Raw genomic sequence first — 26357 nt, 5'->3', positions numbered from 1 at the left:
CTGGCTCGGACGTGGACCCCCGACCCCACCCCCGCCATCGGACGGTTCCCAAAGGCCGCCGAGCAAAGGGGCAGTCGGCGCTGGGTGAGGCATTGCAGCGAAGGGCGACGGGCGAGGGGAGGAGAGGCTAAAAAAAAAGAAAAAGAAGGGGGGTGGAACTCCGGGTCCCTCAACATTCCAAAGCCGTTGGGCAGCGCGCGCGCGCGGGGAACGGCGGTTCGCGGGCGGGCGGTTGGCGCGAGGAGGGCGGCGGGTTGGAACTCCCGGCCCCTCGGCGTTCGAAAGCCGTTAGTTGTTTACAAACAAGCCGCCCTCCTCCCCCCCCCCCAATCCACCGCCCTCCAGCCAGTTCCGAAGGCGGCGGGGCAGATTTCGTATTTTTTGTGGTGGTTAATCTAGCGCCGAATCTCCTGAGGGGTCAAATTAAAGGGGCGACCGGGAGGTTGGGGTGGGGGAAGGGGTGTTGTTTACCTGGAGGCGCCTCTGTCCCTTCAGCTGCCGCCGGCGTGGATGCTGTCGGTGTCAGTGGAGCAGCCTCCTCAGCCTGAACAGCAGGCGGGAATATGTCGCCTGGGCTGTTGTCCCCTGCTCCTTCTTCCTCCTCCTCTTCCTCCTCTTCGTCTTCGTCCCCCTCCACCTCAGACACCACCATCTCCTCCTCCTCTTCCTCGTCCTCCCTCAGAGGGGAAGCCATGGTGGTGCTGGAGGAGGGGGGTGGGGGAAACACAAGAGAAAAGCAGAAGGGGGGGCAACCCCCCTTCCCTCTCTCCCTCTCTCACACACAAAAAGCTCTCCCCCACTTCAGATCACCTCAGTTAAAAAATTAAAAAAAAGTCCCATGAATGAAAACAACTCTCCTTCTTTACAACTTTGTCCTTCCTGGAAATGTTTCCTCGACCCCCTTCTTTAAAAAAAAAAAAAATTAAAAAAACGAAGGGGGGAGTAAAGATATATTTAAATTCTGAGGGGGGAGTTCAGGATAATATTTTCCACAAGACCAAGAAACAAAAATGGCCGCCCTTAAATTATTTTTAAAACAGACCCCCCCAGGAGGTAAAAAATATATAGGGCCCCCCCTATATAAAAAACAAAATGGCTGGCTTAATTTTAACCCCCTCTTCCATAGGGTTAAAAAGATCTCCCCCCTTTCAAAAAAAAAAATCAGCTCCAAATTTAAGAGGGGAAAAAAAACATGCAAGAAAACGAAAATGATAATAAAGATAAAGGCTTTTTCTTCTTGCTGTTATATTTTCTTTTCAATCTCCAAGATCTGTGATCATGAACAATATTTAGACATTCCTGGCACTGGGGGGAAACTGACAAGATTTCTGCATAAAACAAAGATGGCTGCTCTAAATTATTTCTTTTTTTCTTATGCTCTCCCCCCCACCTCCCTCAATAAAAATATTTTTTACAGGGAGGGGGGAAGAGAGAGAGAGAAAAGGTTGGATTAATCAGTACTCATGCTCAGTTATGACATCAGCATAAAATTGTTAAAGGTTAACTAGTTCCATACTAGTAAGACCATGACTTTTGTGTGTGTCTCTGTCTGCTTTACTAGCACAAGAGAAGAAAAAAAAGAATAGGGGTGGTTTTTTTCCTCCCCCCTTTTTTCTTCTTCTTCTTCTTCTAACTTTAAATACTTCAGAAGGGAGTGGTTTATTTCTCTCCTTTTCCTCTAGGGCAAGAAAGGAAGAAGAGAAGAAGAAAAACCCCACTGATTACTGCAATTCATTAAAATATTTTATCCCTGCTCACATTAGTGGATTTCACTGTTTTTCTAGATGAGTGCTGTTTTGTTTTTTAAAAGGGTTCCCCCCCCTTCCTAACTTCTGTGTGTAAAGTCTATCCTAATAAATATATTTTGCTCCCTTAAACACCCCCCCCCCCGAATTTACCCTATCGTGTTTGCCCCACTGGGGTAAATCAATTTAATATGAAAGTGTAGTTTTAGCAAATACCTTGATTACAAAGGTTCCCCCCCTCCTTCTCTCACCAAAACGTTGGGGATTTTTTTTTTTAGCTGATTTTGAAAATAATTATGGCCACAATCCAACACTGAGTGTGGTACATTGAAGTCCCAAGAAAGTTGCTGGGCGTAAGGATGTATACCTCTCTTACGGATGGTGGCCCTTACTTTCTCTCCCTGTTTTATAAATGGGAAAAGAATGTACCACTAAAGGGAAATTAATAAGTATAATGGAGAAGCATTTTATAATAATGAAGGATGGCTATCACATTTTCTTTTTGGACAAGCCTCATGCATCTAGATAATTTGAGTTTAAGACTTAAAATACAGTTTTGAAAAAGTTAGCTTTCCTTTTATTTGTGGCCTTTGATCTCAAACCCTCTAATAATAATGGAGGAACCAACAGGAAGTTTTAAAGGACTCAATTCTTTATTTTTTCCCAAACCAGGTGGCTCTGATAATCTCTCATTTTAGTGTCTGTTATGTTGGGGCAAGTGAGACTGTCCTGTCTGCACAAATAAGGCCTGCAAAACCTAGCTGTCCATGAGCCATTCCATATAGCAAAATACCCCACACAAAAAGATGGTGTTTGGAAGGGACATGATAGAAGTGAAGAACTGAAGCTGCAATCACAAGTAAGTCCCAAGTGAAGTGCAAGTTTGCACATTACATAGATTTTAGTTCACATTGCAGGTCATTCACTACCAAGCTAATACCCATTATGGTAAGTTACAGCTATTGAGGTATCTTCAGCCTACAATATCCTTGAACCCAACTAAACTGAATCCAAGCGTGTGTCAGAGTACTGACCCTGCAAAGTGTAATGTTTGACTCACCTGAGTTGTCCTACCTCCATAAGGAAACTACAAATAAAAATCAACTCTGTTGTTGGGGACTACTGGATAACTGCTTCTGCCCATTGGATCTGACATGGGAATTAAAAAAAAAACTTAAAACATATTTTCCCCAACTTCAGTTTTACACTACTCTAGCAATATAAAAGTATAATGCTCGTATCACTTTAAAAATCCATTTCTAAAATAAACCACTGTTGGTTTCACACATCCCACATTTTTATGAGACACAAATCTGTGCTGATTTAAAAAAAATATATATTTCACTATCTTCATTAGATTTTCATTTTTACAAATGATTCTGGGAAATTTTGGACCCGACCCACCCACTTCCAGATATTTAAGAGAAATTTTGAGGTTAAGATCCTGTTGCTGAATGAGGGCCTTGCCAAAGGATTGTGTACAAACACAATGCTTACAAACTATTCCAGAGGCAATTCTCTTATTCTTGCAGTATCCAAATACCCCAAAATACTTTAGTGGAGGCTTCTATGATGCTTGTTTTCAAAATACTTCAACTTTATTGACATTGAAATCGAATTGCAGGTGAATTCCCCGTAATTCTGAACTAGGCCTGGTAGCAAAGTTGATCAGCCTTCTAATCAATTTTGAAGAGAACAAGTTTGTCAATTTTCTTCTATCTGTATTTTGTTGGAAGTATAAAAAAGAAACAACCGCATGAAATGGCACCTGAAAGTTGCACTGACCTCACACTGGGGCTTTTTTTAATGCAAGTGTGTTTGAAATCATGCAGCATCACATCTGAATCACTCTCAGTGAAGGTAGTACTGCGGTCAGTCGTACCCTTATTTTAAATTATTTGCAGGGCTAAAGTTCATTTTGGGGGGAAGAATTGGAGGGCAATCCCAGCTATTAAAACATGGCCGCTCTCCAGTGAAAGTGTTCAACCTAAGCCTAAGCTTATTCCCCTGTAGACTAGTTACAAGCGTCCACAGAGGACTAACTGTGCCTGCAGGAGACACCGTTTGCCAAGTGAATGTTATCCCCCATGTGGCTTTTATATTTAACGCAACACCCTCTGAAGCCCTCCAGGAGCTTGGGCGCCAATCCCATTCACTCATGTTGAAACATTCGCCTGGCAATGCTGGAAGCCAATGCTCCAGGAACAGCTTTGGAGGTTTCATGCTATCAAAACCATTTTACATTAAAGTGGCCTTTTTTTTATTCGTATACAGAGCATGTCTCTTCCTGGTGGGGACGAGAAGGGAATCAAGCGGTCCAGCATCATCTGAATTTAAAACTTGGAATTTCACTACATCGGTGCATTATATTGCCTGCCGGTTAAAAATGAAGCAACGAGAACAAAGTACAAATTTCCAAAGAAGGAGGGGGAAATCCCTTTTGAATCTTGACCTGAGTTGTTTGTGGCTTGGTCCTCCTTGCTCAAGGGAACAGCATGAAAAAAGGAAAACATCCTTTTCCTTCTGTCTCTTCTCTGCCTTTGATGTTTTTTTTCACAATGCAGTTAAGTGTCAGGAATCCTATCAAGGAACCTGCAGCATGATACTAATAGGGGAAATGTAGAATTTATTTCAACAGCTCACACACACAACTGCATCTTGTCTTTCAAGAGGGTCAAAGATGTGTTGCTCATTACCCCACAAGCCTGCTCTTCCCTCAAGGGAACGGCTGCTGTTTGGCTCGGGGGTGGGAAGAAATCTTTCAAGGCCTTTCCCCTGCTGATTGCAATGTGACTGACGTAGACATACACACGCACACACTTCTGTGAAAGCCTGTGGAAACACGGGAATTACACACTTTGATTCAGAAAATCAGAGTGCAGGTGGCATCTGTTGCAAATTCATCCCCCCCTGACCTCAGGCGGTTTATTTACACCTTCCAGCATTCAGAAACCAAGAGCAAGGGCACTCCCACCTCTTGGCAAAATCCTCAAATGTCTTAAGACTTCTGGCAAAATTATAACTGATTTTGGGGGAGATTTGTTTTTCCATAACCCGCATGTCTCTGCAACTGGTCCTAGGAATTTTGGCTCACTAGGAAATGAGAATCACTGGAGGATTTCCAGGTCAGAGGTCACATTCTCTAGTGTTTCCTTCAACCACAGCTGTATTGGTGTGTCTTCTCTTCCATCACAAGGCACTGGATTGTGGACAGCTTGAGCCATTATCCCCCCCCCCAAAAAAAAAATACCAGATGAAAGGATGGCCAGTCTGAAGTATGTTAAAAGTTAATAAGAACCCACAACTGATTGGATGTAAGCATTAGCCATCCTGTTCATTTATAGTCAAGGGTTTAGAGTAGGCGCTACAGAGCAGGGAGGGAGCCAGGCATTGTACAGCAGGCCAGCCTGCTATTGGTGACTGCTTTAGACCTCATGGAGCCAGTCATTTTATTTATTTTACTAAATCTACGCTCTGTCTTTCCTCCAAGGAGCTAAAGGTTGGCCTAGAATGGTTATCCACACAACAACCTGCCGGCACCCGCTCCTTCTTGGGAGACAATGGAAGAGTGCGCCTTTGAGAGTGAAGTCAAGCCGTTAGTTGCAGAACCTGCTGTGGCTGTGGCAACTGCTGTGGGAGAGACATGTTTTGTTGCAGCTGCGGCAGATGAAGATGTCCAGTTTCACTGTTACAGATACACCATGGCATTTCTTCTCTCTGCACTCCTCCCAGTGTTAATTTCTCCCGAGGTTGTGTTTCCACAGCAGTGACCTGACTGATTGTCTCCAAGTGTTGTGGTCATCTGCAAGGGATTCCCACACTGTGGGGTCGATGTTGCCAGCCTTCATATGGTCTGCCGACAGGCCTGGTGTCTGAAGGCAGCTCCCTACAGAGCACATCCTTTGGGATCCTACCATCTTCCACCACCAAGCCAGCATAGAAGTTGCTGAGACAGGAGCATGAACATACTGGGAATGTGGACTTGGGAGAGCACATCCTTGTTTGAGACTGTGTCCTGCCATGGGACACCCAAAATTCTTCCTGATGCAGCACATGTGGAAAGCATTGAGACGTCGCTCCTGGCAAGTGTAAGTTTCCCATGACTCACAACAACCATGTGTGGTAGGCTAGATTGAGAGGGTGGTGGTGAAAGGCTAAAGGGCATTAAGCAAGCTCAATGGCTGAACAGGGATTTGAACCTGGTCGCTAACCAGTATATCACATAGCCTCATTCTCCACCTCATACCACAGAAGCTTAAACAGTGGCTGTCACTAAGCATTAACCGTTTGATGGCTGGTTTGAGGCAACACTGTAATAAGGCAAATATGTCAAAGTAGAGAATTCAACACCAGTGTCTAATCATGCAATGGTTTATGAGAGACAAGGGAGGAGAAAGTCATAGGGACAAGTTTGGTTTTTGGGGGATGAACATGTGGAAGGAGACAGCATGTGGTCACAAGCAATTCTCTCATTTTAAAAAATAAGCATATCCTGCCATTGTCTTACAAAAATGCAACAGTGTAATAAATCTCAGCAAAAAATTACAAATATTTTTTTAAAGTGCAATCCCTTGCATGTTTACTCAGAAATAAGACCTTGACTCACTGCCCAGTTTTTTGCTTGCAGAATTTTTATCCAGCTCTTCAGGCAAAAAAAAGGGGGGGGGGCTCTCAGTGTGTCTTATGGACCACTAAAAAGAAAAAAAAAACCCCAAACTGTCCCTGCCACCAATAAGCCTAATGAGGTGCACGCTCGTAATTACAAGTTATTTTAATGACCATATGGGATGCAAAAGTTCTAATAGAGCAGGGGCCAAAATGTGCTGGTCTCACAGCTGTGCCAATGGAATTAAAAATTAAATGAAAAACTTAAAAATGAAAGTGGGGAAAATGGGAAAATGAATGACCCTGCATCAGTTCCACGCTAGCTAAGGCTGATGGCAGCTGTAGTACAAAACATCTGGAGGGCACCAGGTTGACCAGGGCTGCAGTATAGGATTGCAGCATAAGGGTTGCCAGACAGCAGATAAAATCTACCAGGAAATTACTGCTCCACCAGGCCTCTGCCAAACACTATGAGAAAGGCCATGCCTTTGCAGCGCAGCAGAAGTTCAGCAGTGACGTAGCCGAACAGGCCTCTTTTGGCCAGGATTCCACAACTGTGGGGCCACAACCAGGTGGTAGTGCAGGGAGAGACAAAAGCACTCCAAGTGCAGAAGAAAAAAGGAAAAACCAGGCATCATTGGCCAAGAGCAGCTGTTCTTTCGAGGCAGGGTTCCCTTTTCACAGACAGAGGACAGCGGTCGCAAGTCCATCTGTTCTCTGTACAAGTCCGAGCCTCCCTGAGGTTATGGGACCTGCCAGCACCACACCACAAGAGCATGGTCAACCTTCAAGTCTCACTTCATAATCCCCACTTGCAGAGAGGGGTTATACTTTTTCCCTTCTGCTGCAGCTACCAGGGACAGCACCCATCCAAGGGGGCAGGGAGAAAGGACAGCTGGCCTGATGTGACAGCCTGCGGCCTTGATGGCATGGCATGGGAGTAGACAGGTGCCCATTATCTCTGCCACAGCTGGGGGGGAGAGCTTAATGCCACCCCCCTAGAAGGGACAGAGGGAGGAATGCGAGGCATGTTCCCAATGAGGGGCTGCAAATGTGGACAGAGAGCAGTTAGGAATGGAGGAAGCTGCTTTATACAGAGGCAAGCCATTGGCCCACCCAGATTAGTATCATTTGCACCAGGGGCAGCTAACCTCTAGCTCTCCAGATGTTGCCTGAAGAGTTTTGGCATATGGCCCTGTGAATTGTGCAATGACAGAGCTTGTAATTTGCTGGCTCTTCCTTCATGTTAATTGTCCATTGGCAATTTGACGACTTGCCCTGGAGTCACATGAACTAGCCTGTTCCTTAGGCCTTGAGTATCAGTTCTAAAAGAGGGTCTTAGCGGCACCTCTGAATAAAGCTTTTAAATAAAGTTACTCCTCATTCTTCATTCTCGGTGTCTGTTGCTGGACCGAGAAATATTACAGACTGCAAGGCCCAACAGGAACACGACCACAGCCACATTACTGTGCTTGGCCACATAATTCTGGATCGTTCTGCTCCTTGGCATAGTAGCCTACCCTTGGGTTGCCAGGTCTCCAGGTCTGACATGATGTTTCCGGGTTTGCCTGGGCCACTCCAGATGGGCGAGAGCTCCTTTAATTAAATAAATATATATTAAGAAGACTGTGCATGCAGCTTGCAAACTTCAGCCCGGCTTCAAATTACAGCATATAGGCACTCTGGAGGTGTCTGCCCTCTGTTCCCCTCTTCCAATTTACTTCCATCTCCAGGGCCCACCCTTGTGATATACCTGGGGGCTGCTCTGTGATATAACCAGGGGTGTCCCTCCCTCACATCACTGGAGGCCACCCCTAGGTTTCAGGTTTGGACCCAGTAATCTCAGGGTCTGGGATGCTTCCAGGTCACCTATACACATACAGCTTGCAAACCCTGCTTCACTTCCTCTCATATAAAGTGTGATAATCAGGAAGCAAGATGGATGCAGGTAGGTGGAGCCAAAGTGACCAAGAAACAGTGCAAACCATCCCTCCCACCAAGGGTGCAAACTTGAATAAAATATTGGAGGGGGGGCAGGTAAGTCCCAACCTGCAAATCTGATCACCATTTGAATGTCCATCACCTTGGAGGGAGGATGGCTCCCTCATATATTTTATTGGGGCTGAAGGGACCTTTGTCCCTAGGAGTTAGTTCCTATGTCTCCCACCCACCCTGACTTGGTACCCCGAGAGGACTCCTGGATCAGAGTTGCCTCTCTCAGCTCATACATTTGCTGTTACAACTCCAGGAAGTTAGGTGTAAGAGCAACTGCAGCGGATACTTTCAGGCTTATTACCAGCAGGCCAGGTGTGCCTTGGGGGGGGGGCGGTATACCTGAAGGAGCGTCTCCATCCCCATTGTTCAACCCGGACGCTGAGGTCCAGCTCCAAGGGCCTTCTGGCGGGTGCCTCTCTGTGAGAAGCGAAGTTACAGGGAACCAGGCAGAGGGCCTTCTCGGGGGTGGCGCCCGCCCTGTGGAATGCCCTCCCATCAGATGTCAAAGAAATAAACTATATAACATTTAGAAGACATCTGAAGGCAGCCCTGTTTAGGGAAGTTTTTACTGATGTTTTAATGTATTTTTAATCTTTCTGGAAGCAGCCCAGAGTGGCTGGGGAAACCCAGCCAGATGGGCGGGGTAGAAATAATAAATTATTATTGTTGTTGTTATTATTATTATTATTATTATTATTTCCTGGCCTGGGATGCACCCTTCCCGAACCATCGCTTCACTCAACAGGGTTGCTGCTCCGAGCATGCCAGCTTGTTTGTGTATATATAATGCTTTTTGTTTGTTTTCATTTTGGCACAGGCACCACATGCAGGTGCAGTTTTTGAAGACTGTGAAGAGCGAGACTGGATCACCAGTAACCATAAGGAGCAGTGGGAAAGTGGTGCAGGAAGAGGCTCAGGCAGCTTAATGTGAGAAGCATGTTGTTGTTTAGTCGTTTTGTCGTGTCCGACTCTTCGTGACCCCCTGGACCAGAGAACGCCAGGCACCTCTGTCCTCCACTGCCTCCCGCAGTTTGGTCAAACTCATGCTGGTAACCTCGAAAACACTATCCAACCATCTCGTCCTCTGTCGTCCCCTTCTCCTTGGGCCCTCCATCTTTCCCAACATCAGGGTCTTCTCCAGGGAGTCTTCTCTTCTCATGAGGTGGCCGAAGTACTGGAGCCTCAGCTTCACAATCTGTCCTTCCAGTGAGCACTCAGGGCTGATTTCCTTCAGGATGGAGAAGTTTGATCTTCTTGCAGTCCATGGGACTCTCAAGAGTCTCCTCCAGCACCAGAATTCAAAAGCATCCATTCTTCGGCGATCAGCCTTCTTTATGGTCCAGCTCTCACTTCTATACATCACTTCTGGGAAAACCAGAGCTTTAACTATACGAACCTTTGTTGGCAGTGAGGAGCATGCAGGGTGCCTATTGAAAGACAGCTGGAGTCCTGAGGCCAGCTGGTGTAACACTGTGCAAAATCCAAGGTTAGTTTCCTTCCTGTTATCCTTCCCCTAACCTCTCCTTTCTGACACCTGTCAGTCTTTGGTTCATCCTCCCTTGCAAACTGTGGTTTTCCTTTTAATACCCCCAACATATTCTAAATGATAAAATTAACTTCCCAAGGGAAACCCCGAAATGTGAAACTTCCCTCTGTATTCTGTGCCGTATTTGCGTCTAATGCTATTTTCTTACAGTAAGGGTGGGGTGGGGGCGGCTGCTCTGTTTTAATGCCCCCTCTGGGGTTGTATGTCATTGTATGTATATATCTAAAATATCTGTATGGATTTGCAAGTTCCTGTTTCCTGGTTTCTAAGTGAAATTTATTGTTGTGAACATCTTAGGATAGCAACAGGAGAAAGGCTTTTGAAAACACACTACAAGAAATTAATCAGGCTTCAGAGGGATGGAGATCCCAATCATAAATACATCATATGAAAGAAAGCTGCACTGATAGCAGTAGAACCTGCTTCTGCACAATGTATTTGGGGTTGGTGTGTTTAATGCTTATTTGGCTCAAAGTACACTTTGAATTATTCTGGCTCAGTATGCAAATTTCTAAGGAAACAGTCTTTTCGTTATTTAAAAAAAATCACACACCACTTGATTGTAAAAAACCTCAATGCGGTTTACAAAAAGAATAAAACAGTAAAATTATTGGTTAAAACCATTAAAAACAACTATTTAAAACATATAAATCAGTGCTAAACTGAAAACATATCAAAATTCAATGTACCGTATCTGGGTAGGCCTTTCTAACAAAAAAAGTTTTTAGCAGGAGAAAAAAAGAGTACAATAAATTGGCAGGAAGTTCCAAATTGTGGGTGCTGCCAACTAAAAGATCCATTTCTTACAGATGTGGAACAAATATTGTGTGGCACCTGTAACAGTGCCAGTTCTGCTGATCCAAACAGTCGTGTGGACATAGAAGGTGATCTCACAGGTAAACGGTTTGGGGCTTTATATACTATTAGTAACACCTTGAACTAGGCCACGTAGCAAATTGGCAGCCGGTGAATTCCTTACATTTCTTTTGTGCTAAGCATAAGAATCATCTATGGTTCTTCCATTCTGATAGGCCTCCAGCACTAAGCAAGCTTTGTGAGACTGGGTAGGCTGTAGCCCTTAGAAGCTAAGAGGCTGGGTTTGCTTTTTCAATAGCCTCCCCTGAGTTCTGTCATGCTCTTCTTCTAAAGCAAGATCTCCCAGCAACACACACACACACAGCACCACCATCACTTTGCCTACAGACACAGGTTAGCAAGCAGGGAGCCCAGCTGTTACTGTCTCTCCCACCAAAGCAATTATCACACAAGTGCACTCACTGGAGGGGTTATGGCTCACCACAGGCCTCCCTGATCCCCCGAGTCTAGCTTGACTCAGCTCTAAGCGCTTCCTTTTCTGCCGCACTGGATGTCCCCGCATGATCCACAGATGTTCCTACCCCCATATTCCAGGACTGGTGTTTGATATTTCCTTTTCTCTCTGTGTGTGTTCCATCCAGTTCTCAACAATTAGCTAAGAACTATTTTTTGATTAGCAACCTTGACGCAGCATGCTTGAACAGCAAAAGCACATAAAGGGATAGAGGTGTCCAGAGTGGCCGCTTCCCCCAAAAAAGCCATCTCCTTCAGAGGTCTGACAAAGAGTACTTCAGAAGCAACATAACACCATCTTGACTAGAAGAAGCACTTAGGGGATCTGGATGAGCTGGGAATTCTTTCAGCAATTGCGTGCATTTTAAATTCTGTCTTTTCAAAGCTGAAGAACTGTCTTTTAAAAAGCAGTTAAATATCTTGAGACTTCTTTTCCATATGAGAGAAAAGAAACACAAATTGTGATGCTTGGTGGCAATTATGGAGGCGTCAGAAAGGGAGAAAAATCATACTCTCAGCTGAGAGAAGGGTCACTATCTTCCCAACATCTATATATGAAAAAAGTGGACATTCTGGGAACAGAAATCATTTTTTCCATTAGCACATGTGAATACAGATTTAGCTTCTTTACAAATACAGGGTTCTTTTGTATCTGCAGGATGACAAAGCAGATTTCTCCTGCAATCCTAAAGTGCAGGCAGTGCGTTCCACTGAGACTTTCTTCTGTGTAAATAGATACAGGATTGTGCTGTCTGTGTATGAATTCTGAGCTCGAAAGTTTGTAACCGTGTTTGGCTCTGATAACCAGGGTATTGATATTAGGTAGTGGCTCCATCAACATATTACAGTGGTACCTCGGGTTACATACGCTTCAGGTTACATACGCTTCAGGTTACAGACTCCGCTAACCCAGAAATAGTGCTTCGGGTTAAGAACTTTGCTTCAGGATGAGAACAGAAATCGTGCTCCGGCGGCAGCAGGAAGCCCCATTAGCTAAATTGGTGCTTCAGGTTAAGAACAGTTTCAGTTTCAGGTTAAGAACAGACCTCCAGAATGAATTAAGTACTTAACCTGAGGTAGCACTGTAAATCATTTGACCCCAAACCACAGTGTTTCTAGATTTGTGGGAGAGAAGAATTTTGACCATTTACCCCAGCTAATGCAGCAGTATTATAGAAGATGCTGGAATTGTAATTAGTCTCCTTTTTGTGCCATAATAAAGGTATCGACTCTACATTCGCATTGCCAACCCGTTACTCTCCAGATGTTTTGGACTACAATTCCCATCAGTCTTAGCTAGCACATTCTGGCTGAGGCCGATGGAAGCTGCAGCCCAAAACATCTGGAGGGCACCGGGTTGGCAAAGACTACTGCAGAATCTGTGTTTTATTTATTACATTGTTATCATGCCTGTCCTCCAGGGAGCTCAATGTGACTTTACATGGTTCTTCTCCCATAACCGTCACAACAGCCCTGTGGTGTAGGTTAGGCTGAGATAAAACAATTGACCTAAGGTCACCCTGAGCTTCATGGCTGAGTGGGGATTTGAGCCCAGGACTCCCCAGAGTCTCAACAGCCAGAGGATGCTTACATGACCCAACAAGCCCTCCCCATCTCACAAATGCAAACAAACCCCACTGCAGACAACCACAGACAACCAACCACACCCTGCCCCCCAATACCTCTCACTACCAAGGAAATGCAATAGAAAAATAGAAAGAGAACCTACCCAATGGACGCTGGCCCAAAATGCCACACATACACTATACAAAAGAATATAAGCCTCACCACCCCACCCCTCTTCTTCCCCATCACTAGTGTCTCACAACAAATGTAACTGATTTGTAAGGAAGACTGCACAACCTGGAAAAAAAGAGACAAGGCATGTATTTTTGTAAACCAAGAAAATCTTTAACAAAAACAAATTAAAAAACAACAACCAGCCAGAGGATGTTAGTAAGCTTAATAACAAACTTTGAATTTCAAAAGGCTGTGGGGAAAGGCGAGTGGAGGTGTGTGTGTCCTGCTCCAAATGAAAAGGGAAAAGCAGCAGCAGTGCTTCTCCCATTGGCTATGCCCTGCAGAATAATCAACCACTGAATGTTAAGAGTCATTATTCTATATTTAAAACCATTTCAAGGGTTGCGGTACAGACCTCAAAATGGCTGCTTGATGAGCCACTGCTGACATCTAGTGGCTACATCCTAAACTGCTCCTAAGTCTAGGCCGGTGAAATCCTTTTCCAGGAGTCCATTCATGTGAAATTGTCGTTTTTTGGTACACCTTCATTTCCAGCAAATACCAAACTCCAGGCATGTGGGACAACTGGCCCAAGAGTGCCCTTGTACAGGCCTCATACTGGATCAAGTCCATGTTGACTCTCATGTTCCCGTTTCTCCCTCAATATTAGCAATGTGTCTGCTTTGTATAAAAGGCCTTAATTTTTCTGTGGCACCTCCTATCCAGAAAGTTTCCCTGAAATACAGCAGCTTCATCATCTCAAGTCTAGAGTGAATTTTCACAAACGCCATTTTCCATCTCTGTTGCTGACTTTTGGGTAACCAGTTCCAAGGTGGGCCGAGAGGAAACGCCTTCCTGATCAATGGATGAAAAGCAGGGTGTGCCCTCTTTGCAAACACAGAATCTGGGGGTGTTCTTCTGACTGAGAAACACATTTACTGAAGCTCTCACAGATTCGTTCAAAAGGCTTTTTAGCAGAGGAAGGGCGACAACCGTGCTGTCCCCAAATGTAGACTCCTTCCACTATTCACCCTCCTCCCAGAGTTCTTTCCTCAGTATCCCAGTAACTAAGCAGCCTTAATGAGTTGTAAGGGAATGTGTGTGCTATGCAAAAATCACAGTGTGGGAAAATCTGTGAAGCCAGACAATGCTTCTCTCGATTCCTGCAACCTCTGCCGCATGCCGGGGTCAGCGAATCACAAGAGCAGGCCCTGGCAAAAATCACAATGCAGGAAAAACGTGAAGCCAGCCAACACCTCTACGTAGCTGCATCTTTATTTTGGACATTGTGATATATCACTATATCGAGATGTTTAGTTGTTGATATATTCAGATGCTGAAAATCAGATATTGCCCAACCCAACTGGGACCTGGGAGCCCAGGGTTCAAATCCCAACTCAACCAGGAAGCTCACAGAGTAACCTTGGTTCTTTTCTGCCGTTTAGTCTAACCTACCTCACAAGGGTTATTGTGAGGATAAAATGGGGAGGGGAAAGCCATGCATGCTACCTTGAGCTCTCTGGAGGAAAGGTGACTCATAAATCAGGTAAATGAATATATTTTGGAGCTATCGAAATCAGGCAAGCACCTAAAATAGAACTGTAGAGTTGGAAGGGACCCCAAGGGTCATCTAGTCCAACCCCTGCAATGAAAGACTCTCAATTAAAGCATCCATGAGAGATGGCCATCCAACTTCTGCTTAAAAAACCTCTAAGGAAGAAGAGCTCACCACCTCCCGAGGGAGACCGTTCCACTGTCAAACGGCTCTTACTGTCAGAAAGTTCTTCCTGGTGTTGAGTTGGAATTTTGTTTTTTGCAACTTGAATCAATTGGTTCAAGTCCTATGCTCAGGAGCAGGAGAAAACAAGCTTGCTTCATCTGCCATGTGACGGCCCCTCGAGAAAATGGAGGAAGCTTGTTTTTCTCTGCTGTTCTGGTTTAACCAAGTGTTCTTAGAGAACTAATTCGACTCAGTGTTGGTCATTTGTTCTGCATCTTACGATTTTAGAATTTTACAGCATTTGAAAGGTTTTATTGCACATGATGCATTTTTTAAATGAGTTGGTGGTTTATAAATATTCTTATAAATAAGCAATCTAGATGAGGGGCTGCTGGGGTGGGGCAGCATGGCTGGAGATGGGACCAGTTCCTTCTCCATTTTGGGGTTACCTAGAGCTCAGTGAGGTCATCGTTGAAGTAGAGCAGGATGGCTGGGGTGAAGGCATCAGCGTCCATGTAGAGATTGTAGAATTCCTCGTCCTCATCCGGAATGTTGTTCTGCTGCAGGTTCTTATCCATGTCTAGGTTAACGCGTTCATATTTCCACGTATAGCTGGCCGCATGGGCGTTGTAGGGCAAGTACCGCCGAAGGATCTCCCACATGGATTCCTCTGCACAGACCTGCAGAAAGCACCATGTTACATCCATGGGTGGAATCACAGGAGGTCCAAATGCACCTGAAAACCAAGTGGTTCCCTTCAGCCTCCACATCCTGGGGAGACACAGACAAGCCAGGCAGAATCGAGGTCCACATCACCGTCCCATCAGAGGAACATTAGCAAAGGAAGAGGGACAATTGCCAATAATATCTTGGGTGTTTTTTTCTTTCTTAAATCCTACCTTTGCGAAGGTGGGACAGGACTCACCTCAAGGGTATGTTCCTGAGAGGTCAGAGTGTTGATGATCCGTATGCGTCTGGTTTTGGCAGACAGGATGCCCACCTCGTAGTTGCCATCTCTCCACCAGGGCAAGCCAAAGTCATTGGCCCAGTCTGTACGAGGCAGAGGAGGTGGGATGTGCACAAAGCGACCTTGTGGGGTGTAGTACTTAAGGCATCCTGTTAGGGGGTTAATGTGTGTCTGTATCTGGAAGGAGGGAAATCAGGGCCTTTCTCAGTTAAGAGGGGAGTGGCTTCAAATAAGTCTTTCTTTCTTTCTTTGGTAAATTTCTATCCCACCATTCTTGCCAAATCCTGGGACAGCAAGTTGCAGCCATCCCATATACACCATAAACTCAGGAGCAGGCAAAAAGATCACTTAAAACAACCAATATAAATTTCATACTGGAAAACCTTTTTTAAATGTGGGCAGTTCCAGAATTTACATCATGTAAACGCCTGGGAAAACAGAAACATTTTAAGTTTGCACCAAAAGGAAAGTACAATATGTTACTACATAATGTGCCATTCCTGGCTGCGGAACCTCAAGAAGCACCTCTCCTAAGGATCTTTACAAATGGGACAGGTTGATACATGGAGATAAGAGGATTCAACATGCACGACAAACAGAATATGCCCCAAAATGGGATTCCAGAAACAATTATTTTGGTATTTGCAGTGATGGAAATGTTTGCTCCTTTTTACTCTGCCCTTCAAGACCTAACAGAGTCTTTCAAATGTATTCTGTTTGGGACAGCAAGTCAAGGAAATTGTTAACAAACTAGTAATGATACAAATGAGTCCTTAAGAGAAAAGTCTGAAAGCGGGGAAATCAATTTTCTGAGGAAGAATGGTGGAAAATTATGCAGGGGAAATAATAAAAGATGTAACAAATCACATCTGTGACTGTGAAGATGGGAATAAACTTACAAAGAACTGAGAAAGATGTATGTGGGACACTGGTTAAATTGTGGAGTGGGCACATGTTTCTCCCTCGCTGTGGTTTGAGCATCCTGCCCCTGGCAACATTTCCTTCTAATGCTGCAGCAGCCTTCGCCAACCTGGTGCCCATGATAAGTTTTGGCAAACAACTTCCCATCAAAGAACATGTAAGGCACCAGGTTAGCGAAGACTGTCATAGTGCAGCAGTGCACATCTGTACACGAAGGCCATCAGAAGTAGGACATTGCGCAAGCTTTGCAAACAGAACAAAAATCTGCAGGACCAATAGCAGTCCAGAGAATGGGGTAGGCAGAGGCAAAGGAAGCCTGGGATGAGAATTAAAATCTGGGGAAGCCTGGGATGAGAATTAAAATCCTATGCCCCTTTTAACGTGTTTGTCGGAAGGGAAAGGGGTATTGGTTTGTTGTTCTTGCTTTTATCATGTATTTTATCATGTATTGTATTCTATAATTATATTGTATTGCAGTAATGCATCAAACACTAAAAGCTTCCCTAAACAGGGATGCCTTCAGATGTCTTCTAAAAGTCTGGTAATTATATTACATTTTATATTAAAAGTCTGGTAGTTATATTACATTGTTATGTTGTGAACTGCCCTGAGATCTGTGGATGAATAGCAGTATACCAATTTTTAACAACAACAACAATAAATGACCAGCAACACTCCTATGGAGAAAAGCATCAACATTCTGTAAGAGTAACTCTGGTTTTCCACTCAGCCAAGATCTCTGCCCTAATTTGCCCTGAGCGCCAAGAGCTGCAAGTACTCACGTCTTTGGTTTTGGGGTTGAACCAGTGGCTAATGTCTTTCCCCGCTGCTTCTAGGATAGGCTTCAATAAGAGATCACCTGGACAGGCAGAGAATATAAATAAGGTACATGTGAAGGTTGCCCATCCTTGAGTCACACCAGTGCTCTAGCTAGCCCCATATTATCTTGTTTGACTGGTAGTCCTTCTTCACAGTCTCCAATAGAGAGCAGTCAATATCTGAAGGAGCGTCTCCACCCCCATCGTTCTGCCCGGACGCTGAGGTCCAGCACTGAGGGCCTTCTGGTGGTTCCCTCACTGCGAGAAGCCAAGTTACAGGGAATCAGGCAGAGGGCCTTCTCGGTAGTGGTGCCCTCCCTGTGGAATGCCCTCCCACCAGATGTCAAAGTATACATGGATGTCAACAACTACCAGACTTTTAGAAGACATCTGAAGGCAGCCCTGTTTAGGGAAGCTTTTAATGTTTGATGTATTACAGTATTTTAATATTTTTTTGGAAGCCGCCCAGAGTGGCTGGGGAAGCCCAGCCAGATGGGTGGGGTATAAATAAATTATTATTATTAATATTAGTAGTAGTAGTAGTAGTAGTATTTCCCATCAGAAGCAGGGAGCCCTTTTTTTTTAACCAAAGGAGCACGCTCCCTTGTGGGAAGCCTCAAGAGTGTCATAGGTCAGTGATGAATGGGGCCAGAGGCAAAAGTGAGTAGCATAATGCATGTGTATACACACCCACACCCTTTCTATACAGGGAAGGAAGAGGCAGAGCCGTAGCTATAGGGGGGGGGGGCACTAGCGCAGTTTTTTTGCCCTGGGTGAAGCCTCCAGAGGGGCGCCAATGAGGCTCCCAGCCTGTTTGTGTGTGTACACTAATGGGGGGGGGGAGGTGCCAAACTGGGTCTTTGACCTGGGTGAAATAAAGCCTAGTTTTGCCCCTGGAAAGAGGCTTTGTTTGAGTTCAAGGACACGTTCCAGCCAGGCAAAAGCGCTCAAGGAGGTTACGAAGCAAGACCAGTGAGGGGCGTGGCCTGGGGAGAATTCCAAGGGCCAAATACAGAGGCCCTGAGGGCCACATTTGCCTCACAAGTCCTCAGGTTGCCCACCAGTGCTTTAAACAAAAACAAAAAAAGCTGGAGAGGACCTTGCAGTGGCGTAGCGTGGGTTGTCAGCACCCGGGGCAAGGCAAGTAATTTGCGCCCCCTAACCCGTGGATTTTAGCACCCGAGCAGAGAGCTGCGAGCGCGAGCGCACCCCCCACACATGTTGTACCTGGTGCGGCCGGCCCCCCCTGCACCCCCCACCCTACACCACTGCAACCTTGTAAAGAACATGCTATTTTCCAAAAGGGGGGGAACGGGGCACATTTGGGATCTCGACACAGGAGGCAGGGAGGAAAAGCAGGACACAAGGCCTGCGAATGCGATGCAGTAGCAGGTGCGTGGAAAAACAACTCACACCATAAACGTAAGAGAAGAGCCCTATTGCTGGATCAGGCACCCTAGCCAAGGACCCTCTTTCCCAGCAGTGGCTCAAACGAGACGCCCTCCTGGAAAAGGCAGTGGCCCCATCTCCCTCATGGCGTCTTGTGAGGTTTGCCTGGAGAAGGTAGACTGCCACTGAACATGGAGGCTCCCCTTTAGCCCTGGTGGCCGGCAGATCCTGGATTTGCCACCCATGAGGGACGTCTTCTGTTGTGCATTCAGCATTCCCTCAGACCCACCCGCCCCACAATAATAATTTATTATTTATACCCTGCCCATCTGGCTGAGTTTCCCCAGCCACTCTGGGCGGCTTCCAATCAAGTGTTAATACAGCATTAAATATTAAAAACGTCCCTAAACAGGGCTGCCTTCAGATGTCTTTTAAAGATGGGATAGCTGCTTATTTCCTTCACAACTGAAGGGAGGGCGTTCCACAGGGCGGGCACCACTGCCAAGAAGGCCCTCTGTCTGGTTCCCTGTAACCTCACTTCTCACAATGAGGGAACCGCCAGGAGGCCCTCGGAGCTAGAGCTCAGTGTCCGGGCAGAACAATGCGGGTGGAGACGCTCCTTCAGGTATACGGGACCGAGGCCGTTTAAGGCTTTCAAGGTCAGCACCAAGACTTTGAATTGTGCTTGGAAACGTACTGGGAGCCAATGCAGATCTCTCCGGACCGGTGTTATGTGGTCCCGGCGGCCGCTCCCAGTCACCAGTCTAGCTGCCACATTCTGGATAAATTGCAGTTTCCGGGTCATCTTCAAAGGCAGCCCCATGTAGAGCGCACTGCAGTAGTCCAAGCGGGAGATAACCAGAGCATGCACCACTCTGGGAGACAGTCTGCGGGCAGGTAGGGTCTCAGCCTGCGTACCAGATGGAGCTGGCAGAGAGCTGCCCTGAACACAGAATTAACCTGCGCCTCCATGGACAGCAGCGAGTCCAAAATGACTCCCAGGCTGCGCACCTGGTCCTTCAGGGGCACAGTTGCCCCATTCAGGACCAGGGAGTCCTTCACACCAGCCCCCTGTCCCCCAAGAACAGTACTCCTGCCTTGTCAGGATTCAACCTCACTTCGTTAGCCACCATCCATCCTTCAACTGCCTCCCGACACTCACACAGGACCTTCACCGCCTTCACTAATTCTGATTTAAAAGAGAAGTAGAGCTGGATATTATCTGCATACAGTGGTACCTCGGGTCACATACGCTTCAGGTTACATACGCTTCAGTTTACAGACTCCGCTAACCCAGAAATAGTGCTTCAGGTTAAGAACTTTGCTTCAGGATAAGAACAGAAATAGTGCTCCGGCGGCGCGGCGGCAGTGGGAGGCCCCATTAGCTAAAGTGGTGCTTCAGGTTAAGAACAATTTCAGGTTAAGAACGGACCTCCAGAACGAATTAAATACTTAACCCGAGGTACCACTGTACTGATGAACACCCAGCCCAACCCCCCTGATAATCTCTCCCAGCGGCTTCATATAGATATTAAAAAGCATGGGGGAGACGACGGAAGTGAGAGCCCAGGGGTCTGAACACTCATCGCCCCCCCCCCACTTTTTTGGGTGGGGAAATCTGCCGGCTGCCCTGGGGCCGCCATAGGGAAGAGCGAGAGGCTGCCTGCGTTACCCTTGTAGGCCTCGGCCAGGGGGCTGAGGTCATAGACCCGCCCCATGTAGGAGACCCAGAGGTCCCAGGGCCGGTTGTGCACCTCCACCTCCTTCGGGGTGTAATAGCGCGGCCGGTAAACGTCCATCGCCGGGAGGAGCCAGAGGAAGAGCGGTAGGCCGCGTCCGTCGCTGCCATGGCAACGAGAAGCCGCCGCAGCGCCTGACGGGAAACGTAGTCTGGGCCGAGAGGACGGACGCAAGGCGGAGGGAGCGCGCGCAGAGCCTGCTGGGAACCGAGGGGCGGGGGAGCCGAGCGGCCTGCTGGGAGCTGTAGTCCCTCTGCCGGCGGGAGGGTCAAGATGGCGGCCACTGCCCTTCCAGAGCCGTTGCAGCAGCAGAGGGGAGAGGAGAATGGCTGCGGAAACAGTCCCAGTCCTGGGGTGAGGAGCCCAGGGGGGAGGCCTCCAGATATGAGAAAGGGGGAGGACATAATGGGGTGGGGTGCTCAAATAGGGGAGGAGAAGGAGGTACCCTGGGGGATAGAGAGGGTAAGTACACTGGATGGGAAATGGGAATAATTGGGAGTGAGGGTATAATAAGACACCCCAAAAAATCAAATTTAGGCTGGAAGGGCCTAGTATGGTGTAGTGGTGACGTGTTTTTTTGGGGGGGGCGATAGGAGATGGGAGGGACCAGGGTTCAAATCCCCCCTCACTAGGTGGCCTTATTTATGTATGTGTTTCTTTTTAATTTTTATTAATTTCAACATACCAATTATTATACATTCAACAGAACTTCACATCTTATACCATCTTTTTGGACTTCCATCAGCACCTCTGATGATCCACCATTTTTATCATTTCTTCTGCATTTCTTAAATTCCTATTGCCTTTAATTATCTTACTTCACAATCCACCTCTTTAACCATTTTTGCAATAATTCAAATAATTCACCTCACAAAACTTCTTGCAAACCTACAAACGTAATCTGGTCATCACAATTACTTTTCAAATAGACCGTAAATTTACACCAGTCTTCTGTGAATCTCTGGTCCCGCAGGTTTCGAATTCTTCCGGTTAGTTTATCCAATTCTGCATAGTCCATCAATTTCATCCTCCATTCTTCTTTTGTTGGTAATTCTTCTTGCTTCCATTTTTTTGCCAATAATATTCTTGCTGCCGTCATTGCATATAAAAACAACTTGCAATCCTTTCTGTTTATATCATCTCCTACAATGCCAAGTAAAAATGCTTCTGGTTTCTTAATAAATGTATATTTCAACATTTTTTTCATCTCATTATATATCATCTCCCAGAAGTTTTTCACCTTTTTACATTCCCACCACATATGATAAAATGTTCCCTCTTTTTCTTTGCATTTCCAACATTTATTGCTAACTTTATACCTTTTAGCTAATTTAACGGGTATAATACACCATCTATACATCATTTTCATCACATATTTATGTATGTGTTTCATCGCAATTTTATGCCACATTTCCTCCCCCCCCCCCATGCAGCTAAAGGTCCACCTTGCAGGTCAGATGCTGCCTCTCGGCCCGCCCTACCTCACAAGGCTCATTTGGGGATTAAATAAAGAGTGGGTCAGGCAGGAGCAGCAGCATATGTGCCCCCTTTGGAGGAAAGGCAGGGTTAAAATTGTAACAAACAAATAAAAAGTAAAGTGTGGGGGGGGAGAGAGGTCACTGGTTACCTACAGGGTGGGTCGGGGTGGAAGGATAATATGTATTTATTATGAGTGACTCTTGTGTTCGAATCTTGCTTCCTGATTTCCCTCTGGGATACCTGGTTGAGAAACAGGATGCTGGAGTAGGTGGGCCACTGGCCTGATCCAGTATTTTCTCCTTATGCTCTTATGAATGTGGGTAGCCTTTGTTGGCTTGAACATTGGCCCTGCCGGCTGCTCACGCAGAGTTTTCCTGTTCTGGAGTGAACCCTTTTTTGGTTTTCATCAGTACCCTCTCAGCTGTTTTGTAAATCTTTTATGGTTCGATTTGAAGAAGATGCCGCCTTTTCTACTCTGTAACGAAACCTATTGACTGTGAATAGTGAAAGGAACTTATAATAAAATATTATTGGTTGGCAACTAATCCACGAAAGAACCATCTCCATCAAACACTAGATAGAGCAAACAGGTTAAGGCTCTACATAAACTGCTGTGTGTGTGTTTTGTAGGGTGTTGGCATATAAAATAAGCAACTTGTGTGTTGTTCACAGGAGTGAACATGACACCTGTTTCATGAAAATTCTAACACCTCCTCTATCACTTCTCAGCTGAGTTACCATTCTAGGTAATTGGGAAAATATTAACGCACTTGACTGTCAGTGATGTAAGGGGAGAAGAAGGAAATGGTAATGTAAGAAGAAGAAGAAGAATAATCCAGCTTTCTCCCCCAGACCTGGACTCAAAGAAGCTTACAAAAATTAAGACCACAAGGATAAAATATGAAAACCTAGAAACAACGACAGTATTTTAAGAGTAATTAAACTATAATAGAATCAAGACAATATTTTAAAAGTTCATTAAAATTCAGATAGTAAAAACAGCACAGCACTATTAAAAGCTCTTTCCTTAAAAACAGTTCCCAAAAAGCCTGTTGGAATAAAACGATCTTCACGTAGCGAACAGAGAGCTGGTCCAGCCTCTCTAGGAAGGGAGCTCCAAAATCTGGAAGCAGCCACTGAGAAGGCCCTCTTATAGCAAATTTAAAAGCCCTGTGTAAATGAACCCCCACCACGGGGCATGAACAGATCCTGAGATATTAAAATACCACCACCACAAATTTGCATTCTAGAGCCTGCCCAAGAGAGACTTCCCCAAGCATTGCCCATATGCCACCATGAGGACTAAATCCTCATTAGGCTTGGTCTCTCTCTGGAAAGTGAAAAAGCAGGACCAGGGAGTGGGAGGGAAAGATACCCCACTGGTGCATTTCTTCCTATGAAGTATTATGGAAAGATTCCCTAAGATGGAAAGACTAACCCTTTGAACGTTTCTGCCAGGACTCTGGTGAGGAAAAAGCTGACACGCCATACCTGCATGCCCGCCGGAAGCTGGAGAACCTTCTCAACAAGAGCATGCGCATCCGAATGACGGATGGGCGGACCCTGGTGGGCTGCTTCCTGTGCACCGACAGAGACTGCAACGTGATCCTCGGCTCCGCCCAGGAGTACCTCAAGCCCACAGGTTAGTTCTCACCTGGGGTCTCCACCATCGTCCCACCATCTTTCTTTATTCATTTCCTGTTTAATGCTTTCCATGTGTTTTTGCTTGTAAGCTGATTGTGGCTATTGAGGAAAAACTGATGCAATAGCAGAGTGAAACAGAGAAAAAGATATAAGTACAGTGGTACCTCGGGTTACATACGCTTCAGGTTATATACACTTCAGGTTACAGACTCCGCTAACCCAGAAATAGTGCTTCAGGTTAAGAACTTTGATTCAGGATAAGAACAGAAATCGTTCATTAGCTAAAGTGGTGCTTCAGGTTAAGAACAGTTTCAGCTTAAGAACGGACCTCCAGAACGAATTAAGTACTTAACCCGAGGTACCACTGTAATAATAGCGAAGAATTAGGTTGGGGGCAAGAGAGGGTTGGTGGGGCTTAGCAGCTCTCCTGGCGAGACAGAACTTCAAGGGGGCTTCTTGAAGAGGGATAAATAGGTAGCGCTCCGGCGGGAAGGTAAACGGCGTTTCCGTGCGCTGCTCTGGTTCGCCAGAAGCGGCTTAGTTATGCTGGCCACATGACCCGGAAAAACTGTCTGCGGACAAACATCAGCTCCCTCGGCCAATAAAGCGAGATGAGCGCCGCAACCCCAGAGTCGTCTGCGGCTGGACCTAACGGTCAGGGGTACCTTTACCTCTCTTGAAGAGGAGAGGGGCATGTGCCTGGGGGATGGACGCCCCTGTGTTCTGTGGAGGGAGCCTTTAAGCGCCCAGGAGATGAGGACAGCCTTTGCCAACCTGGGGCCCTCCAGGCGTTTGGAACTACAATTCCCATCGGTGCCAGCCAGCACTTGCGAGCTGTAGCCCCAAGCCTCTGGAGGGCCCAAGTCTGGATTAGGAGCAGATGGGACCCTCCTTCTCACTCTCTCCCTCCTTTGCTCTGCAGACTCCTTCTCCGCCGGTGAGCCCAGAGTCTTGGGTCTGGCCATGGTTCCAGGACATCACATTGTCTCCATCGAGGTGGAGCTGGAGAGCCTGGCCTCCTTGCAGTACCTCTGATGCACCGCCAGAGGGCAGCAGGCCTCCAACGTTTGACTGAACTCGGGGGGGGGGGTGATGCGGGGAAGGGACACAGTCCCCAGTTTGCTGCAGGACAAGAGACGATTTTCCTCCCTTCCCGGCTAGACCCCGGTTTTCCCTAGGGAATTAAGCTTTCCTGGCAAAGCTGGACTGGACCAGTGCATGCACTGTGAAACAGGACACCCCCCATCTCCAAGACTTGAAAAAGGGGTGGACTTAATGTTTGCATTTGTTAAATGTTTGTTAAATCTGGAAAAGAATCCCATTGCTGTTCTGAATTGTTGTCGGTTTGTTTTCTTGTAACGCATGGACCTCGTGTGGGCCACGGGCAGGCCTTGGCTGCTACCTCTGTGGCCTGCTGAATCCTGGGGAGTTCTGTTTGGTCATCCCCACTGATGATGGTGGATTTATTTATTACCCTCCCCCTAAGGTCCCCGGTATCAGCTGGCTGGCAAGTTCAGGTGCTTTAGTTGAGATTCCTGCCTTGCAGAGGGTCTCTTCCAACTCTACAGTTCTCTGATTTGCAGTGGGGGAGCAGGGGGAGAGAGCTAAACAGCACAGGAACAGATACCCATCACATATTTTCATCTCAATATGAAGAACTAGCAGAGGCTCCAATGAGATTTCAAAGTACAGCTAAAAACAGCAGCTTATATTCAGTGCCTCTGCAGCTGCCTAGATCTGGGGTTTCCCACCACCTCTTTCCCTTTGAAAGCAAAAGCACAGATCTCACCAGTGTAGTGAGCAGCAGGGGCAAAGCCCACCCCAAAATGGCAATAAATTTAACATTAACTTTTACAAAGAAGTCCCTAGGGAAAATGCATTTCAGCTGCTATAAGCTCATTTTCAAGAGGGCTGTAGAATAATAGCAGCTATGCTTATTTCTTTGTTGTTGTTTTAAAAAACACCACTTGGACAAGAAAAAAATGCCTTTGTAACTTGCATGACTTATTTGCAAGATGCTGCCTTGGTTAGATGAGGACGCCAGGGCGATAGAGCACTGAATCCACTAGCCCTTGGTAACTGAACTCCGCCTTCAGCTTCTGAAAATTTCTCTTATGTATTCCCCACCCCACACGCCGCCAATATTCTTTCAAACCACATGGGCTGGAAACAGGAATGGCGCCGTCGCTGCAGGTAGAGTCCAGCCCTCAAGATTGCATTCTGCACTGCAGAACCCATTCTGCTGCCCTGCTGGCAACAGGGGCGTTTAATTTACCAGCTGGGTCTGAAAAGGCGCCATCTTGATCTCAGCGGCTGACATTTTTTAATAGGGAAAGCCATTGCCACCAGTTCCCTGGGAAGAAGCAGCAGGATTTGCTCCCAAGCTGACCTGTGCGGCTGTTCCATCAGCTGCAAAGCAGTGCAGGAAACGGTATCTATAGATAGACCGGGGTCTTGTCTTCTTTGGCTCCTCTTTGCTCCCACATCACAATGGGGAGCTTGTACACGCCAGCAGCCGCTTTATCTTATCCAAGGTTCCTTCCTCCCCAGAACGCAGAGTTTCCATAAGAGACTCTTGGCGCCCGGGGCTGACTCCACTCTTCCTTATCCTGTTCTGGAACAGGATATTCCCCTCTCCAGCCCCACAGCAAGAGTGATAACCTTTTCACAGGTTGTCTGTGTCCCTCTGGTAGCTGCGCAACAGGCCGAAGTTCAGCCGG

General features: G+C 46.3%; 3 protein-coding genes and 1 long non-coding RNA gene across 14 annotated transcripts in view; 2 read left to right on the top strand and 2 right to left on the bottom strand.

The window, feature by feature from the left end:
* The window catches only part of CHD3 (chromodomain helicase DNA binding protein 3), a 65018-nt gene extending 63330 nt beyond the window's left edge, over window positions 1–1688 (bottom strand). For 6 of the 7 annotated variants that reach the window (XM_083706486.1, XM_083706492.1, XM_083706493.1 and 3 more), the window contains exon 1: window positions 472–1327. In XM_083706486.1, coding sequence (XP_083562612.1) covers window positions 472–694 — 223 coding nt within the window. In that variant the 5' untranslated portion in view covers window positions 695–1327. Of the gene's footprint in view, window positions 1–471 lie in introns of all 7 variants that reach the window. The other variant, XM_083706489.1, reaches the window with a different exon arrangement.
* On the top strand, window positions 25–15379 carry LOC310829100. 3 transcript variants are annotated; one of them, XR_014557134.1, is made up of 8 exons: window positions 25–84; window positions 1683–2763; window positions 2811–3605; window positions 4020–5833; window positions 9163–9289; window positions 9768–9831; window positions 10701–10787; window positions 15247–15379. It is a non-coding gene; the product is annotated as an uncharacterized lncRNA (long non-coding RNA). The 3 variants fall into 3 exon arrangements; XR_014557135.1 differs by lacking the exons at window positions 1683–2763; window positions 2811–3605 and having other exon boundaries at window positions 70–84; XR_014557136.1 differs by lacking the exons at window positions 25–84; window positions 2811–3605 and having other exon boundaries at window positions 2464–2604.
* Window positions 10448–20693, bottom strand: CYB5D1 (cytochrome b5 domain containing 1). 3 transcript variants are annotated; one of them, XM_083707171.1, is made up of 5 exons: window positions 20448–20693; window positions 17351–17427; window positions 15606–15824; window positions 15130–15360; window positions 10448–11792 (listed from the first exon to the last, which is right to left on the bottom strand). In XM_083707171.1, exons 1-4 carry the CDS (start codon window positions 20572–20574, stop codon window positions 15130–15132), a joined length of 654 nt encoding a protein of 217 aa, XP_083563297.1. In that variant the 5' UTR covers window positions 20575–20693; the 3' UTR covers window positions 10448–11792. The 3 variants fall into 3 exon arrangements, with proteins under 3 accessions (XP_083563297.1, XP_083563296.1, XP_083563298.1); XM_083707170.1 differs by lacking the exon at window positions 10448–11792 and adding an exon at window positions 12312–14171; XM_083707172.1 differs by lacking the exon at window positions 10448–11792 and adding an exon at window positions 12313–13815.
* Window positions 20694–20716: 23 nt separating this feature from the next.
* On the top strand, window positions 20717–24971 carry NAA38 (N-alpha-acetyltransferase 38, NatC auxiliary subunit). The gene is made up of 3 exons (XM_083707260.1): window positions 20717–20868; window positions 23452–23635; window positions 24560–24971. The coding sequence occupies exons 1-3, from the start codon at window positions 20788–20790 to the stop codon at window positions 24670–24672; spliced, it is 378 nt and encodes a 125-aa protein (XP_083563386.1). The 5' UTR covers window positions 20717–20787; the 3' UTR covers window positions 24673–24971.
* The last annotated feature ends 1386 nt before the right edge of the window (window positions 24972–26357 follow it).

The sequence above is a fragment of the Podarcis gaigeae genome, assembly GCF_964106915.1.
Source record: "Podarcis gaigeae genome assembly, chromosome: 13".
Classification (NCBI taxonomy): domain Eukaryota; kingdom Metazoa; phylum Chordata; class Lepidosauria; order Squamata; family Lacertidae; genus Podarcis; species Podarcis gaigeae.
This window is presented reverse-complemented; position numbering and strand designations above follow the sequence as displayed.

Excerpts from the sequence above, each read along its gene's own strand:
- NAA38 (XM_083707260.1), top strand. The coding sequence starts at position 20,788 with ATGGCGGCCACTGCCCTTCCAGAGCCGTTGCAGCAGCAGAGGGGAGAG. Across the intron at positions 20,869-23,451 it reads GAAACAGTCCCAGTCCTGGG|GACTCTGGTGAGGAAAAAGC; the intron begins GTGAGGAGCCCA and ends CGTTTCTGCCAG. Across the intron at positions 23,636-24,559 it reads GGAGTACCTCAAGCCCACAG|ACTCCTTCTCCGCCGGTGAG; the intron begins GTTAGTTCTCAC and ends TTTGCTCTGCAG.
- CYB5D1 (XM_083707171.1), bottom strand. The coding sequence starts at position 20,574 with ATGGACGTTTACCGGCCGCGCTATTACACCCCGAAGGAGGTGGAGGTG. Across the intron at positions 17,428-20,447 it reads CCTGGCCGAGGCCTACAAGG|GTGATCTCTTATTGAAGCCT; the intron begins GTAACGCAGGCA and ends CTGCCTGTCCAG. Across the intron at positions 15,825-17,350 it reads TCAACCCCAAAACCAAAGAC|ATACAGACACACATTAACCC; the intron begins GTGAGTACTTGC and ends CCCTCCTTCCAG.